The 19,659-nt window shown below is 37.9% G+C and overlaps 1 protein-coding gene across 3 annotated transcripts in view; it reads right to left on the reverse strand.

The window, feature by feature from the left end:
- Positions 1–19,659, reverse strand: part of RNGTT (RNA guanylyltransferase and 5'-phosphatase) — a 332,775-nt gene that overhangs the window by 287,373 nt on the left and 25,743 nt on the right. For all 3 annotated transcript variants that reach the window (XM_033234571.1, XM_033234572.1, XM_033234573.1), the window contains exons 3-4: positions 17,630–17,733; positions 17,451–17,539 (exon numbers count right to left, since the gene is read on the reverse strand). In XM_033234571.1, coding sequence (XP_033090462.1) covers positions 17,451–17,539; positions 17,630–17,733 — 193 coding nt within the window. The remainder of the gene's footprint in view (positions 1–17,450; positions 17,540–17,629; positions 17,734–19,659) is intronic.

Consider the following 19,659-nt stretch of genomic DNA (forward strand, 5'->3'; position numbering starts at 1 on the left):
CAGCTACTGGGGGAGTGCCGAGGTGGGAGGATTGCTTGAACCCAGGAGGTCAAGGCTGCAGTGAGCCGAGATTGTGCCTCTGAACTCCATCCTGGGGATAAAGTAAGACCCTATCTCAAAAAATAAAATAAAAAGAAGAAGATAGAAATGCCTGGGCATGGTGGCTCATACTTGCAATCCCAGCATTTTGGGAGGCCAAGGCAGGAGGATCACCTGAGCCGAGGAGTTCAAGACCAGCGTGGGCAATAAAGCAAGACCCCATCTCTACAAAAAAAAAAAAAAATTGAAAATCAGCCAGGTGTGATGGCATGCACCTGTAATCCTAGCTACTCAGGCTAGGGCAGGAAGACTGTTTGAGCCCCGGAGCTTGAGGCTGCTGTGAGCTATGATCATGCTACTGACCTCTAGCCTGGCTGACAGAGTGAGATCCTGTCACCAAAAAGAAAAAGAAAAGAAAAGTAGATCTCAAACTATCTAATATCACATCTAAAGGAGCTAGAAGAACAAAAACAAACAAATCCCAAAATTAGCAGGAGAAAAGAAATAACTAAAATCAGAGCAGAGCAAAAAGAAATTGAGACCCAAAAAGCCATACAAAGAAAACTATATAGTGAAATGAAAAGTTGTTTCTTGGAAAAGATAAACAAGATCAACAGGCCATTAGCTGGATTAACAAAGAAAAAAAACAGAGAGAAGATCCAAATAAGCAGAATCTAAAATGACAACAGTGACATTATAACCAACCCCACCGAAATACAAAAGATTCTCAGACTATTCTGAATACGTCTATGCACACAAACTAGAAAATCTAGAGAAAATGAATAAATTCCTGGAAACATACAACTTCACAACTGAAGAAGGAAGAAACTGAAACCCTGAACAAGCTAATAATGAACTCCAAAATTAAGCCAGTTATAAAAAACCTACCAACCCCAAAAAAGCCCTGGTCAGGCACAGTGGCTCAAACCTATAATCCCAACACTTTGGGAGGCTGAGGCAGGCAGATCACTGAGGCCAGGAATTCAAGACCACCAGGCCAACACGACGAAACCCTGTCTCTACTAAAAATACAAAAACTAGCCAGGCATGGTGGCACACACCTGTAATCCCAGCTAATCAGGAGGCTGAAGCATGAGAATTGCTGGAACACAGAAGACAGAGGTTGCAGTGAGCTAAGATTGCAGCACTGCACTCCAGCCTGGCCAATAGAGTGAAACTGTTTCAAAAAAAAAAAGGCCCTAGACCAGATGGATTCCCAGCCCAATTCTACCAGACTTACAAAGAGCTGGTACCAATCCTGCTGAAACGATCCCCAAAAATTGAAGAGAAGGGACCCCTTCCTAATTCATTCTACAAAACTAGCATATTGTGATACCAAAATCTGGCAAAAACACAACAAAAAAAAATGCTATAGGTCAATATCCCAGATAAACACAGACACAAAAATCCTCAAAACAATACTGGCAAACCAAATCCAGCACCACATCAAAAAGTTAATTCACTGCTTCAAGCAAACTTTGTTCCTGGGTTGCAGTGTTGGTTCAACATATGCAAATCAGTAAGTATGATTCAACACATAAACAGAATTCAAAACTAAAACCACATGATCATCTCAATAGATGCAAAACAAGCATTTGACAAAATCCAACATTCCTGCATGATAAAAATCCTAAACAAACTACACACTTAAGAACATACCTCAAAATAATAAGAGCCATCTATGCTAAACCCACAGCCAACATAATACTGAACAGACAAAAGCTGGAACCAATCCCCTTAAGAAAACGAACCTGACAAGGATGCCCACTTTCACCACTCCTATCCAGCATAGTACTAGAAGTCCTAGCAAGAGCAATCAGGCAAAAGAAAGAAATAAAAGGCATCCAAATAGGAAGATACGACATCAAATGTTCTCTATTTCAGTAAATTTTCAGAATACAAAATCAACATACAAAAGTCAATAGCATTTCTATAAACCAATGATGTTCAAGCTGAGAGCCAAATGAAGAACACGATTCCATTTACAATAGCGACACAAAAAAATAAAATACCTAAGACTATATCCAACCAAGGAGGTGAAAGATCTGTATAAGGAGAACTACAAAACACTGCAGAAAGAAATCACAGACAACACAAATAAAAAAAATTCCATGTTCATGGATTGAAAGAATCAATATTGTTAAAATGTCCATATTGCCCAAAGCAATCTACAGATCCAACCCCATTCCTGTCAAATTAGCAACAGCATTTTTCTTTCACAGAAGAAAAAAACTATTATAAAATATGGAACCAAAAAAAAAAAAAAACCCAAATAGCCACAGCAATCCTAACCAAAAAGGACAAAGATGAAGGCATCACATTACAACCAATCGCAAACTGTACTAATAAGGCTACAGTAACCAAAAAGAGCATGGTACTCCTACAAAAATAGACACATAGACAAATGGAATAGAATAGAGAACCCAGAAATAAAGCCACATACCTACAACTAACCAATCTTCAACAAAGTCAACAAAAATAAGCAATGGGAAAAGGGCACCCCATTCAATAAACTGGGCTAGGAAAACTGGCTAACCATATGCAGAAGACTTAAACTGGACCCCTACTTATCACCGCATGCAAAAAAAAAAAAAAGCTCAAGATGGGTTAAAGACTTAAATGTAAGACTGCAAACCATAAAAAGCCTGGAAGAAAACCTAGGAAATATCCTTGTGGACAGCAGCCGAGGCAAAGAATTTATGTCTAAGTCCTCAAAAACAGAAATTGACAAGTGGGACATAATTAAGTTAAAGAGCTTCTGCACAGCAAAATAAACTATCAACAGAGTAAAAAGACAACCTAAGAATGGGAGAAAATATTCACAGACTGTGTATCTGAAAAAGGACTAATATCCAGAATCTATATAATTCAACAAGCAAAAAGCAAATAACCCCATTAAAAAGTGGGAAAAGGACATAAACAGACAGTTATCAAAAGAAGACATACAAGTGGCCAACAAAAATGAAAAAATGCTCACCATCACTTACCATGGACATGCAAATAAAAACCACAGTGAGATACCATCTCACACCAGTCAGAATGACTATTACTAAAAAGTCAAAGAATAACAGATGCTGGAGAGGCTGCAAAGAAAAGGGAATGCTTATACACTGTTGGGGTGAATGTAAGTTAGTTTAGTCACTGTGGAAAGCAATTTGGAGATTTTGCAAAGAACTAAAAACAGAACTACCATTTGACTCACAATCCCGTTATTGGAAATATACCCAAAGGAAAATTCTACCAAAAAGATACCTGCACTTCTATGCTTACCACAGCACTATCTACAATAGCAAAGACATGGAATTAACCTAGGTGTCCATCAATGGTGGACTGGGTAAACAAAATGTAGTACATATATACCATGGAATACTACGCAGCCATAAAAAAGAATGAAATCACATCCCTCACAGTAACATGGATGCAGCTGGAGGCCATTATCCCAAGTGAATTAATGCAGAAACAGAAAACCACATATCACATGTTCTCACTTATAAGCTGGAGCTAAACTCTGGGTACACACAGACATAAAGACAGAACAACAGACACTGGGGACTCCAACAGGAGGAAGACAGGAATAAGGGCAAGGGCTGAAAAACTCCCTATTGGGTACTATGCTCACTATCTGGGTAATAAAACCAACAGACGCCCAAACTGCTGCCTCTCACAATATACCCTTATAACATGTCTGTGCCAGTGAGTCTTTTAGGTTTGGACCTTGACCGAGAGGATTTCCAGTCAGTCTCTCGTTTCTTGTCTCTCGTCGCCGGAGAGAAGTTCCAGATGATCCGATGGGTGGGGTCTTAACCTGCTCATGTTACCCACTGAATCTAAAATTTAAATTTAAATAAAGAAACCAAAAGGCCAGCCACAGAAAACAATTGTAACACATACATCTGGCAAAGGACTTACATCTGGAATATATAAAGAACTATTTTGTCAGGCAATATTTGCTGATACAAAAAAAAAATGTTTTTAAAGAACCGTTACAGTTCAATAAGATAACTCAATTTTTTTTTAACCTGGGCAAAAGATCTGAACTTCATAAAATATGTAAGACCACAAAGCACATAAGTTGCTTAACATCATCAATTGTCAGGAAAATGCAAGTTAAAACCACAATGAGATCCTAGTATACATTCATTCAAATAGCTAAAATTGAAAAGAGTGACCCCCTATCAAGTGTTCCTGAGGATGCAGAGGAACTGGAACCCTCATACTGTGGTTTTACCAGTATCTACATCTATCAAACCTCAGACTCTTCTAGGCCGGTGGCTCACACCTGTGATACCAGCACTTTGGGAAGCCAAGCTGGGTAAATAACTTGAGCCCAGAAGTTCAGGACCAGCCTGGGCAACACGGTAAAACCCTGTCTCTAGAAAAAATACAAAAATTCGCCATGCATGGTGGTGTGTGCCTGTAGTCCCAGTGCCTGTAGTCCCAGCTACTCAGGAGGCTGAGAGGGGAGGATGGCTTGAGTCCAGGAGGTGGAGGGTGCAGTGAGCCACGATGGCATCACTACAATCCCACCTGGGTGAGAGTGAGACACTGTCTCAAAAATTAAAATAAATCATCAGATTGTACAATGTAAATGAATGCTGTTTTATATAAAATTATACCTCAATATGTTGATTTTTTTAGCTAGATGCTAAAGTGAGATGCTGGTATAAGTCTGCAGTTTGTATTAATAACATCATCCAAATGTTTGTGTTCATCAATATGGCCTTGTTCTCAGCAATGAACTTTATCAAAAATCCAGATTATACATTTGATACATTTAAAAATACATGCCAAAAAAATCACTTTAATCTCATTTGTTTATTATGGTAGGAGTTCTTTCCAAAAAAAGCTTTTGCTAGGTGAAGGCCAAAGCAACTCCATCTTGGATGCTAATCTGCCCGTGTTGACTTCTGATTAACCCCAGTTCCGGGAAGGCCTCTAAGATTTCTAGTTTATCTTCTGTTCTTTGTGTAAGAGCATGTCCCAACTATAAATCTCGTCCATGGGTAAAAACAACCTTGATGTGATTGTACTTACTTGTTCTACTTATCCCTTCTCAATCACCTGTTTCCTAAGGTATATAAGCCCTGGCTCTTGGGAGTAATGTTGGGGATCCACCATCTTATCTCACTGCCACCTGAGATGCAGGCTTGGTTTCTTTTTAAGTCCCTATTAAATATCTCTTTCTAAGAAATCGGATTTGTCAGCCTCTTTCTTTGGTTTCTTTGCTTCCTTGGACTTTGGGGATAGGTTTGCATAGGCCTGCCCACCACAAAACATGTTACTCTTAAAAATTTTTTGAAAACTATCAATTGAGCCAAATCACCAATTTCTACATTCCTGGTATAATAAGATAACCATTAATATTTAGAATAAAAACCTTAGTCATTGACCAACCCTCAATAAACAAGGATATTTATACAATGGAACTGCAGACAGTAGGAACAATCTGTGCAAATGTAAATATATTCATCAAAAAAGCACATATGGCAAATTATAAATAAATCAGAATGGCTGGAATATGAGGTGTGGTAAGAAATGCCAAATGCAGTTGGAGAGAATGAAAGGGTCAAAATCCTGAAAAAACTTGTGAAACATACTAAAGAGTATAAAGGCAATGGAGATATAGTGAAGAATTTTAAGCATGGCAATAAAATTACCAGAGTTTAAAAAACCACTCCTGATTGCAGCTGATTACAGCTGTATTACAGCTCTGGCCTATAATCCCAGCACTTTGGGAGGCTGAGGCTGGTGGATCACTTGAGGCCAGGAGTTCAAAACCAGCCTGGCCAAAACGGAGAAACCCCATCTCCACTAAAAATATAAAAATTAACTGAAGTTAGTGGCGGTGGCCTGTAATCCCAGCTACTCAGGAGGCTGCGGCAGGAAAATCGCGTGAGCCCAGGAGGCAGAGGCTGCAGTGAGCTGAGATCATGCCACTGCACTCTAGCCTGGGCGACAGAGTGAGACATCATCTCAAAAAAAGACTGAGAATGAACCATGATGGGCTTCAAAGAACAAAAACACAGGGTCATGTACGCCAAGTAAGGGAACTTTTCTAAGATATGAGTGTTTAAATGTCACATAATGATTAGAATGGAAAATCACTATTTGATTAAGAGTGCTAGCCAGGTGCAGTAGCTCACGCCTGTAATCCCTGCCACTTTAGGAGGCCAAGGCGGGAATATCACTTGAGGCCAGGAGTTCAAGACCAGCCTGGACAATAGAGTATGACCCTATCTCTACAAAAAATAAAATTTAAAAAATAGCCAGGCATGGTGGCAAGTGCCTGTCGTCCCAGCTACTCAGGAAGTTGAGGTGGGAGGATTGCTTGAGACCAGGAGGTTGAGGATACAGTGAGCTATGATTACACCACTGCACTCTAGCCCGGATGACTGAGTGAGACACAGTCTTAAAAGGCAAACAAACAAAAAACAGTGCTGAGGGAGGACACCAAACTGCAACAAAGTGGATAGGAATAAATGGATTTAAGTATAGATTCTTTTAAAAAGTCGGCTGAGAAAGGAAGAGGGAATGCAAAACAGAAAGAAGTGTATGGGGTTTTTTTTTAGCGGGAGGGGATTATTTAACAAGTTTAGGTATGTTTACAGGCTCAGGACAAGAACCTAGTTAAACCACAAAGCTTGACAATAATAGAAACAATATAAGTGAAATGAAGTTTCTGAAGGAAGAAGATAAAAAATAGAGAGATCAGTCTTGAACTGAAAGACATTACTTAGAAATAAATAGCTATGACCAAGAAAATCTATAAATTCCATTATCTCCATTACTTTGTAAGAAAAAGTGCTTCAAAAAAGCCACACAAAGATGTGCGCTGCAAATGCATTTTTGTATTCATGTGTCTTAATCCAACATGTAAATTTCCTTACTATCTTCTATTTCAGACCAATTCAAGCAACAAATATTTCAACTTTTGATGTTTCTCACCTAAGCTACTGTTTTTGTATCCAATTTTTACTCTTGCAAGATTAAATATTTTTATGAATAGGAAATGTAAGAATAATTGTCAATTAGCTAATACGCATGTGAAGATATGTAATTTAGGAAAGTATCATTTTCCTTTTAATATTCTTTATATGCAAATACACAGAGTCTTAGTCTAATGGTTCAGTTATACATTAAAACATTTACAGATAGGGTTATAAAGTTACAAAACCATCATAACAAACCTCTATAGAAAAATGTGGGAGATTACGTATTTGATATAAAAAAAATCCATTAATTAGGTATACTACAAGCTTAGATATGTCTTCAGTATTTTTTTAAAGCAATTTTCAGTTTTCTTCATCATGAGAATGGGTCCATCTAGTGGTAAGTAAGCCTCAGTTTTTAACTAAATATTAGCTCACAATTAACTATTTCAAGGCAACTTCTATTCAAATTTTTCTAGGCAAGCTAATATGATGAAATAAATGTATATGGCATTTACAATCAAACTAGGAAAGAAACTCCCCAACAAATGGACAGAGAGATCAGCTATAGCTATACATGCTAGGGGCAGTTTATAAAGGGCTGGTGACAATGTATCTTTTTAAATAAAGCCTGATCTCAACATATACTATTTTGGGGGGTGGGGGGGGCGTACAGACAGGGTCTCTCTATGTTGCCAAGGCTGGTCTTGAACTCCTGGGCTCAAGAGATCCTTGTTCTTGATCTTCTGGGATTGCAGGCATGAGCCACCACACCTGGCCCACAATTTTATTTCTATCTCACTAGCTAGCTAAATTTTTTAATGCTTAAAATCCTAATTATCTGATCAGTCTAATTAGGTCAGTAGTTGTTTTGGTATTTTTTGTTTTGTTTTGTTTTTTTTGAGATGGAGTTTTGTTCTTGTTGCCCAGTGCAATGGAGCAATCTCGGCTCACTACAACCTCTACCTCAGCCTCCTGAGTAGCTGGGATTACAGGCATGCACCACCACGCCCGGTTAATTTTGTATTTTTAGTAGAGGCAGGATTTCACCATGTTGGTCAGGCTGGTCTCAAACTCTGACCTCAGGTGATCCACCCACCTCCGCTTCCCAAAGTGCTGGGATTACAGGCGTGAGCCACTGCACCCAGGGTTCAGTAGTTCTTAACTGAGGAAGATTTTGCCCCCCAGGGGACATTTTGCAATGTCTAGAGACAATTTTAATTGTCACAATTTGTGGGATGAAGTTGAAGTCCAGCCTGAACAACATAGCAAGACCTGGTCTCTAAAAAATTATTTAATATAATAATAATAAAGGCAAAAATAATTTAATGCATTTGTTCCTCAGACTCCTCAGAGGATTGGTTCTAGAACTCCCCCTCAGATACCAAAATCCTCTGATGCTCAATGCTCAAGTGCCTTGTATAAAATGGCATAGTATTTGTATATGACCTATAAACATCCTGCCCTTTTCTTTAAATCACCTCTAGGTATTACTTATGATACCTAATACAATGTAAGTGCTATGTGAACAGTTACTATACTATATTTTTTGTTTTGAAAAAAGCAGGTTATTTATATGGTACAGTATGCAGCTATTATATAATAGAACAATATTATGGGATATACATGAAATATACTAAGGGTCTGTGTGCATATATTCATATATTTACATGAATATATGTAACAGTCACACATATATACTCATATACTGAGGTGTATGACTAGAACCTACACAGCTTAAGGTAATACTGAGGCCTTTATCTGAATAATTAAAAACAACTCACAAAAGTGTTTTCTCATTTGAGAGAAGCCATTATAGGAGTAAACGCTAAATATGCTTAATGAATTCAAAGAAGGGCAGTCAAGCAATTTTAATCTCTGGCATTAGAGGTCATGATTTTAGAAAGATTCATACTCCAGGTTTAGGAAAACAAATTCATCCTTGTTATAAATTGTGCAGTTGTATTCTTAGAAAAACTGATAAGAAAAAAATCTAATTGTTTTGAGTGTTTACAGGTTATAAAATTTATAGAACCTAGTGATATAGATATAACTTGTTTTATATTCCCAGCAGTGATTCTGTTCACGTGGATTGAAGTGGAAACATTTGCTTTGGGCCCTGCCAAATTTTGGAGCACAGGATGTATTGCCAGTTATTTCTTATAATATTACTGTAGAGACAATAACAGGAACTGGTCTCAGAACTGATTGCTGATAACACCTATTTAAATAAAAAACATTAAAGAATCAAGCTTAAGTAGTCTTAGGATCTGAAAACATTGTCCTGCTTTTATAGTACTTTCATTTATTTTTAGTTTCAGAAAAGAGATTTGTATCAGCCTTGCACAAACTCTTGCTGATCAGTATTTGTGACCAGTAGTAAACATTTGTGATGTGGTAAAAGTTAGACTCAGGTTTCTTTTCAACGCTGTCTTGGTTTTAAAAAAAACCCCAGCCTGGGTAACATAGTGACACCTGGTCTTTAAAAAAAAAAGTAATCTTGGATTAGCTAATATAATTGTTAATTTATCAATTACAGTTGACAACTGATTCAGTTATCAGTTGATAACTGGTGAAGCTGTGGGCTAATGTTGTAGGCTTGGTGGAAATACAAAGTTCTTGAAACACACAGAAGCTTGAAACCTTTTCTAATCCTTAGCAGTAACTACAGCTTCATAGTCCCTTATCTGAAACCCTTAGAACCAGATGTTTTCGATTTTTACCATATTGTTAGCTTCTCTGGGGCAGTACTCTCAAATTATTTTTACTATGGAAATTTGCAGACACATCCAAAGTAGTGAGAATAGAAAAATGAAACCCCATGTATCCATTATCCAGCTTTGGTAACTATCATTTTGCCGATTTTTTTTCATCCTCCACCCTTAATAATATTTTTGGAGTACAATTGGCCTTCCTATATCTGTATTAAAAATATTTGGGGAAAAGCTCAGTAAAAAAAAAAAAAAAAAAAAAAAAACTAAAAAATAATACAAATTTAAAAATACAGTATAGTAACTGTTCACATAGCACTTACACTGTATTAGGTATTATAAGTAATACCTAGAGGTGATTTAAAGAAAAGGGCAGGATATTCATAGGTCATATGCAAATCCTATGCCATTTTATACAAGGCACTTGAGCACTGAGCATCAGAGGATTTTGGTATCTGAGGGGGATCCTAGAACCAAACCCCCCGAGGAATCTGAGGAACAACTGCATTAATTTTTTTTTGCCTTTATTATGATTATATTAAAAAGTTTTTTATAGACCAGGTCTCGCTATGTTGTCCAGGCTGGACTTCAACTCCTAGGCTCAAGCAATCCTTCCACCTTAGCTCCCAAGTAGCTGGGACTACAGGCATGTGCCACTGGGCCCAGCTCTTATTTAACTGATACACAATAACCGTACATATTTATGGAGTAGAGTGTGATATTTCAAAACATGTCTACAATGTATAATGATCAAATCAGGATAATTAGCATTTTCATGACCTTTAATTGTATTTTAGAGCAAATCACAGATACGTCACTAAAAATGTTTTAGTATACATCTCTAACAAGGACTCTGGGTTTCATATGATATGATTACCATGCAATAATTATACCAAAAGAAGAGTTATAAATTCCTTAATGTCATCTAGAGCCTAGTTTCTTTTCAGATTTCCTCGAGTACCTTAAAAAAAATTTTTTTTTTTCTTTTTTTGAGACAGAGTCTCACTCTGTCGCCCAGGCTGGAGTGCAGTGGCGCAATCTCGGCTCACTGCAAGCTCCACCTCCCAGGTTCATGCTATTCTCCTGCCTCAGCCCCCTGAGTATCTGGGACTACAGGCACCCGCCACCACACCTGGCTAATGTTTTGTATTTTTTTAGTAGAGATGGGGTTTCACCGTTAGTCAGGATGGTCTCAATCTCCTGACCTCGTGATCCACCCTCCTCGGCCTCCCAAAGTGTTGGGACAAAGTTAGTTTTTCAAACCAGGATCCAACAATATCCACAAATTGCATTTTTTGTTATGTCTCTCAAGTGTCCCTGATTCCCTCTTTTTTTAAATGCCATCAATATGATGGAAAAACCTAGCCATTGTTCTGTGAAATGTTCCACATTCTGGATTTATCTGATTGCATCCTCATGGTATCAATTAGCTTGTTCTCTTATCTCCTGCATGTCTTGTAAATTGATAGTTAAATCCAGAGACATAATTAGATTCACTTTTAAGACTGTAGGTAAGAATATTTTACAGACGGTACTGTGTATTTTCTTTCATAACACATCAAGAAGCACACAATGTTTGGCTGTCCCACTTTTAGCAGTACTAAGATGAGTAAGTGGGTTCAAGTGGTGGCTGCTCCTTTTGTCTTTTACTTAATGATTTTACTGACCATTGATGATTGTTGTTTCCAGGTTGTTTTTTTGTTACCAAGGAAGTTGTGATGAAATTCCTTTCACATAACTCTTTATGTCCATCTCTGACTACTTCTGTAAAATAAGTTCGTGGTCTTGATGAGTCAAGAGAAACGCTTTTAAGGATCTTGAGAAATACCACCATGTTCTCTCTCCACAGAGTCCTCTGCACAGACTATCAATTAACACTCTAAAATGTATGAATTCACCCATTTTATCCAATCCTTGACACTAACAGACATTATAATTTTGTTTGGCCAAGAAGGAAAAGTTTATTGAGTCAGCCACAGAGGAACAGAGAAACAGATGCAGGGAGGTTCTCTGTGCAGCAGGGTATGCAACAAACATTTACCTGACAAAGAGAACAAAACCCAAAGGCTCGTGTAGAAACAGACACTAACACGAGGCTATTTTTACCCACTTAATGTCATCACTCTTGCTTATGATCCCTTTTCCTCATAAAACATAACATTATGTGTTTAGCAAACACATCGTTGCTAAATCAGCAAGAGCTATTACAGTGCTCCAACTTAATAAGTTGATTTTTTTTTAAAGTTACCCTGTGGCCAGTTCTCAATTAAACTAAATAGTTTTGTTCCAAGATTCCTTTCTCTGGCAACAAGGCATTTCCAACAAACAGGTCATTATGTCACCAGGAGCTGGTCTCAGTCCATGGCACAGAGCGACGTGCCCCTGGCAGCCCCAGGGAGGGGAAGGGGAAGCCACTGGGAGGGGTACTCAGTTATCCTGGAGGCCCTGAGGAGGGGTGGCCAAGGGCCACCTCAATGCTGGGGGGCTCCACCCAGGATAGTGATGGCTGGCTGGTTTCGCATGAGGAGGTGACAAGAACTTTAGGCTGGGCCCCCAACATGCCATGTGCAAGGGCCTTGTTAAGTCTGGAACTGAACTGACACCACTCCCAGCTGGTGCAGGGCAAAGTCCCCCAGGAGCTCTCAGAAATATAATTTTTTAAATCTTTGCCAATTTGATGTGGAGTGCAGCTAACAGCATGTATTTTAATTTGTATCTCATTAGCAAGTGAGAACAATGTTTTCATGTTTCTTGGTTTCTTGTATTTCATATTCTGTAAATTGCTCTTTCATTGTTTTCCATAATTTTCTATTAAGGAATGCCTCTTTCACCTACTGGTGTATAAGATATCTTCATAAATAAGACTATTAGTTTTTTATGTCACATATGCTTCAGATATTTTTCCAAATTTGTCAAAATCTTTTTTCAAGACAGATTTTTTGCTATGTTGCCCAGACCAGTCTCAAACTCCTGGGCTCAAGCAATCCTCTTGCCTCAGCCTCTCAAGTAGCTGGGATTACAGGTATATGCCACCAAGTCAGACCCCAATCTGTTCAACATCTTTTTGCCTTCCTTCTGTTATGTCTTTTGTTGTTGTTTTATGTTTTGTTTTTTTCTTTGCCCTCAAACATTTTCCTCTCCAATTTTTTTTTTTTAAGAGACAGAGTCTCACTCTATTGCCCAAGCTGGAGTGCAGATGTGATCATACCTCACTACAGCCTCAAACTCCTGGGTCCAAGCAGTCCTCCCACCTCAGCCTCTTAAGGGACTACAGGAGTACACTGCTACACTTAGCTAATTTTTTTATTTACAGAGACAGGGTCTCACTTTGTTATCCAGGATGGTCTCAAACCCCCGGCTTCAAGTGATCCTCCCATCTTGGCCTCCCAAAGTGCTGAGATAAGAGTGAGCCACTACACCCACCTGTTGTGTTTTTTTTTTTTTTTTTTTTTTTTTGAGGCGGAGTCTCGCTCTGTCGCCCGGACTGGAGTGCAGTGGCCGGATCTCAGCTCACTGCAAGCTCCGTCTCCCAGGTTTACGCCATTCTCCTGCCTCAGCCTCCTGAGTAGCTGGGACTACAGGCGCCCGCCACCTCGCCCGGCTAGTTTTTGTATTTTTAGTAGAGACGGGGTTTCACCGTGTTAGCCAGGATGGTCTCGATCTCCTGACCTCGTGATCCGCCCGTCTCGGCCTCCCAAAGTGCTGGGATTACAGGCTTGAGCCACCGCGCCCGGCCTGTTTTTTTTTTTAACATGAAAATGTTTCACTTTTATGTGGCCAACTAGAAACCAGCATAGCAACTAATTACAGATTTCAACGTTAAAGCCAGAAACTGGATTAAAAACCTGGCTTATCCATGTTAGTATAGCAGTGACAAGACAAAAAAAAAGAAAAAACCTGGCTCAGCTACTTATTAGATGCATGACCATGGGCAAAGTACTTAACTTCTCTGAGACTCAGTTTCTTTATCTATAGTTTCCCAAGTCCACTGAGCAAATAATAAGCATTTATTAATACTAGTTTATTAATAAATAAGGGTTCACAGCTGTAATCCCAGCATTTTGGGAGGCCAACGTGGGTAGATCGCTTGAACCCAGGAGTTCAAGTCCAACCTGGGCAACATGGTGAAACCATGCCTCTACAAAAAATACAAAAATTAGCAGGGTGTGGTGGTGCATGCCTGTGGTCCCAGCTACTTGGGAGGCTGAGGTGGGAGAATCACTTAAGCCCTGGAGACAGAGGTTGCAGTGAGCCGAAGTCACACCACTGCACTCTAGCCTGGGCAATACAGCAAGGCCCTACCTCAAAAACAAAACAAAACAAAACAAAACAAAAAACAAAAAACTAGCTATTACTATCATCATTAATAGGCACCACACTTTAAATTCCAACAGCAGTTCTCAAATTTAAGTCTGCATAAAAGACACCTAACACTTTTCTTTTGAAAATCTAGATTCCTGGCAAAAGTGCAAGGGTGCATGTACTCCTAGCAACTCAGGAGGCCAAGGCAGGAGGATCAATTGAGGCCAGGAGTTCAAGGCTGTAGTATGCTATAATCATGCCTATTAATAGCCACTGCACTCCAAGTGGGCAACATAGCAAGACCCTGTCTCTTTAAAAAAAAAAAAAAAAAATCTGGATTCCTAACATTCATCCCTAGATATTTTGATTATCTAGGTCCAGGATAGGCCCTAAAACATACTTTTCTAACAAGTATCTGCAGGTGGTTCTGACGCAGGCAGTCCAGGAGCACTCCTAAAAGAAAAATACTCATTTATGGATTCTGTCTTTGGTGATATACGTGGAATATCCTTCTTTCTTTACTCCAGAATTAAATAAATATTGACTATTTTCTCCTATATTCTTATTGATCCTTTTAAAAATATTTAATGCACCTAAAATTCACTTATTATGTGGTTGGCTAATGGAACACCATTTGGTGAAAAATCACACCTTTCCTCTCTAATTTAAAAACATCTCTTTACCACTAGGAACTACTGCTGTTAGTTCCATTGCTTTACCATATGATTTAATGACTGAAAAGAAAAATCTCCTCATTACTCTTGTTTTTCAAATTTTTCTTGCTCATAATCTTGCGTGTCTGATTTGCCAAACTATTTTTTTCTGTGCCTGGTGATATTCAGTGACTTAATAGAGGTGGAGGATTTTACAAATTAATTTCAAAGTAATTCTGCCTAATTTTCATTGGGATTTTTGTTGGAATAACATTAAAACTTTGAAATTAATGTGGAAACAAGTAATGCCTCTCCATTTCTTCATGTTTATTTTAATATTTAAATATATTTTCTTCCTTAAGACCATCTACATTTATTAATAACAATTCCTTGGTGTTTTATACTTCTGTTATAGAAGACAGAGGTAGTTTTAAGCATGAACTTGCAACTCAGATTGCTTCGGATATAATCCAGGCTCTAGCCCTTACTAGCTGTGTGAGTTACCCTTCAGCAGTCTTAACTTTTCCAAGTTAAGGGACATAACAATACTATCTACCTAATATAGAGACATAACAATACTATCTACCTAATATAATTGCTATGAAAAGAAAATGAGACAATGTGTGTGACAGGTTTTACACAAAGACCTGCAGGAAGGAAATGTTCAGTATGTGATAGCCAATATTATTAAGATTAATGGGACTATTTTCTAATCATATTTTCTAACTAATCATTGCTTGTTTCCAGGAAAGTTGCTGATGTCTTCTTTTTTACCTTATGTTCTCAATATATTCCCAAACTTTCTAACAGTTTTTCTGTCAATTATCTAAATAAGGAAAAACATTAGCTACTTAAAATCAAGCAAGACATAAAAAATTTGATTAAAAAAAGTTTTAAAATATTACCAAAAAATTAAAATGAGATGAATAGGAAATATTTTCAAAGAGTAGATATATGAAGCTAATTTACATCATCTAGTCCTAAGAAGAGAAAGAACTACTCAATAAACTACGCTGAAACAAATGGCTGGTTATGCAGAAAACATTTAATTGGCCAGGCACGGTGGTTCATGTCTGTAATCCCAGCACTTTGGGAGGCCCAGGCAGGCAAGCAGATCACCCAAGGCCAGGAGTCCAAGACCAGCCTGGCCAACATGGTGAAACCCCATCTCTACCAAAAATACAAAACGTAAGCTGGGCATGGTGGCTCACACCTGTAATCCTAGCACTTTGGGAAGCCGAGGCGGGCAGATCACCTGAGGTCGGGAGTTCAAGACCATCCTGACCAACATGGAGAAACCCCATCTCTACTAAAAATACAAAATTAGCCGGGCATGGTGGCACATGCCTGTAATCCCAGGTACTTGGGAGGCTGAGGCAAGAGGATCACTTGAACCCGGGAGGCGGAGGTTGCGGTGAAGTGAGAGCATGCCGTTGCACTCCAGCCTGGGGAATAAGAGTGAAACTCCATCTCAAAAATAAATAAATAAATAAATACAAAAATTAGCAGGGTGTGGTGGTGTACGCCTGTAATCCCAGCAACTCAGGGGACTGAGGTGGGAGAATCGCTTGAACCTGGGAGGCAGAGGTTGCAATGAGCCAAGATCACTCCACTGCACTCCAGCCTGGGCAACAGAGTGGGACTCCATCTCAAAAAAAAAAAAAAAAAAGGAAACTTTAAATTGCATCCTCAATTTAAACCATATACCAACACAAATAACAGAGAATCAAAGTTGGCCAGGCACGGTGGCTCATGCCTGTAATCTCAGCACTTTGAGAGGCCATAGCAAGAGGATCACTTGACACCAGGAGTTCAAACTAAGCCTGGGCAACATAGTGAGACCCTGTCTCTACAAGAAATAAAAATAAAAATAAAAATAAATAGCGGGGGACGGTGGCGTGTGCCCGTAATCCCAGCTACTCAGGAAGCTGAGAAGAGAGGACCACTCGAGCCCAGGAGCTCAAGGCTGCAGTGAGCCAAGATCGCACCACTGCACTCCGGCCTGGGTGATATAGCAAGACTTTGTCTCAAAAAATAATTTTTCTTTCATTAAAAAAAAATTAAATTTAAAACCAAACCTTAAAAATTCTAGAAGACCACTCCTAGCAGCATTGTTTATAAAAGCAAAAAAAAAAAAAAAAAAAAAAACCTGAACATAACTCAAATGTCATTTTCAGTAACTGCCATTTTATGAAAATTTACTTATTATATTTATTATTGCCTGCCCTCCTTCCCTCAGCCTCCAGCCCACACTAGAATATGAGCTCTGGAAGAGTAGGATGTTTTTTCCTGTTTTCTTCACTGATGTGTTCCAAGAGCCTATGCCTGGCATAGATAGAGTAGCAATCAATAAAAATCTGATGAAGGAATTGTGCATCAACAAGAGAATAAACTGTAGTGTATCTGTATAATAGAATACTATATAGCAGCAAAAATGAACTACAATTACATCATCATACATCGTCTCAGAAATACTGAATAAAAAAATGAAGTTTCAGAATAATACATACAGTATAAAATGTAAAATTATAAAATGTAGAAGTATAAAAAATAAATATGTAGTGTTTAGGACAGACTTTCCCAACATGATACCTGAAGAGGGGAAATCAGGGCTTTATCTTGACAAATGTAAAAATTATGAAAATACATTTATTACATAATTCACAAAACTCAATCTCTCATTTTAATAAATACTACTTGGTCATTATTTAAAACAGGGGAAAAAAACTGTCATATCAACTTATTTGCAAACAAGAAAACAGAAACCTAACTGCAAAATAAAATATTCAACAGTGGCAAAGTAAAGCCAAACATACCTATAAGCTCAGGTGGATTTCTTTCATTAAAGCGCTCACACAGACGAATAAAGGTCTCGGTATTCTCAGTGGTAGGGCACTCACCATGTCTAGTAATATAGAAAAAGCTTTTTTGAAAAAAGAGATTACAAATTGTGATGAAAGGTTTCAATATTAAAGAATCTCAATATGTAACTTACCCTTTACACTGAAGTTTTATATATTTGATTCCTTCTTTTTCTATGTCATTTCTGTCATAGAACCTTGAAGTATTTGTCAGGTCCACCAATAAGCCCATTTTAACCTAAAAAAAAAAAAAGAAAGGGCAGATTTACTAGTAACTTACTTTGCTCCCAAATAAGTTGACTAAATGGCAATACTACAGTGCATCCATCTACATTGAGAGAGATTTTTTATGTACTTAGCCCCTGAGCAATTGATAACAAAAGTACCACTTATCTAAGTCTTATTCAAGACACTAAAACTAAGCAGGCACTTGATAAAATAAATTAACTCCCAAACTAAGGAAGGCACAGGAATATAAGCAAAACAAATTCTACTGCCAACATCACAAAAGTCTATGCAAGAGAGAAAACACTAGAGTTTTCTCTAGTGTTTGCTGCATATACCTCTGCACCAATGATTTATTAGACAAGAGGCCAGAGCAGGAATAGCACCTATCTGAAATACACCACAACTCAAGCGCCAGGCACACATCACCCACCCCAGCCTTCCAAGCAGCCACTACCAATAACTCTGTTAATATCTACTGACTATACCATTTTATATCCCAGGCTTAAAAGATGAGACAAACCATTTATATCACATATATGATGTGTGTGTGTGTGTATATATATATATATCTTATCTCATTTATATATATATTATATAGATATCCCTTTCTTTGTTATTAACAAGTCTTCTATTTTCTGAAAATATACTAAAGCCTCGTTACATTTTTTTGAAAAGAAGCAAGGTTAAAAATAGAGACAATCTTATTAAGAAGATGGCAGTATGGGAGAGATATTTGGCCAGGCACAGTGGCTCATGCCTGTAATCTTAGCACTTTGAGAGGCCATAGCAAGACGATCACTTGAAAAACTATGTGTTTGGGGGAAAAACGATTTAAAAATTAAATAAGAAATTTCCCTCTCTTTATCATATAAAAACAAGGTACATTGTTTAAAAAAAAAAAAAAACTTTCATTTTCTGTAAAACTAAGGCACATAAAATCCACACATTCATAAAAAATGTCTAAGTTCTGCCAAAAAGTTAAGAACACTGCAGAAGCTATATAGAAAGGAAGAAAAGAGAAGCAGACCCAGGAGCAGCAGATTTTAGAAAAAAGGCAACAAAAGTACATTTCCAGTAAGAAAGAGCTCACCATAAAGTGGCAGACCTATCTCTCATCTACACAAGAGCTAAGGAATCTGGAGAAGATGGGACAGATTACAGGGAAGCAGAAGCATCGCAAGGGGGAAATACAGTGAAGACACACAAAAGCAGTAAAAATGACCCCATGCTGGTAAATTTCACAAAATGTCAGCACATATATTCCAGTTTCATAAAGAAACCATCCAAGTAAAGCAGTAAGAAGACTCTAAACTGAAATGCTTGGGACTTGAAGTGTTTAGGATTTCAGATTTTTCAATATTTGCATTATACTTACAGGTTGAGCAATCCTAATACAAAAATCCAAAATCTGTAATGTTCCAATAAGCATTTCCTTTGGGCATCATGTAGATGCTAAAAAAGATTCAGATTTTATAATTCTGGATGAGGGACGCTCAACCTGTACATACTTTAATGGAATACTATAAATCTGTAAAAAAAATAAAATAAAATAAGAACAAGAAGTTCTATGTGCTGATATATGAAGATCTTCAGAGTATACTGCTAAGTTGGATATGCAAGGTTCACACCAGCATATATAATGTGCTACCTTGAGTGTGCAGGGGAGAACACAGCAATCTGTGTTCTTTGTTGCTTATATACACATAAAGAAATTTTGAAAGGATGTATTAAAAAACCTAAAAACATTGGAACCTGTGTGGTATGTGGTGAGGGACTAGGCAGATAGAGAGTAAAAGTGAGAGGGAGACTTCATGACACCAACCTTTTAAAACTTTTGGATTTTTGAAATAAGTGAACGTATTGTCTATTTCTTAAATGACAAAAATCATTATCATGATTTTTAGGTACCATGTGATGCCTAAGAATCACACCTTGG

This window comes from Trachypithecus francoisi, unplaced genomic scaffold (genome assembly GCF_009764315.1).
Source record: "Trachypithecus francoisi isolate TF-2019V2 unplaced genomic scaffold, Tfra_2.0 Lachesis_group15, whole genome shotgun sequence".
NCBI lineage: Eukaryota > Metazoa > Chordata > Mammalia > Primates > Cercopithecidae > Trachypithecus > Trachypithecus francoisi.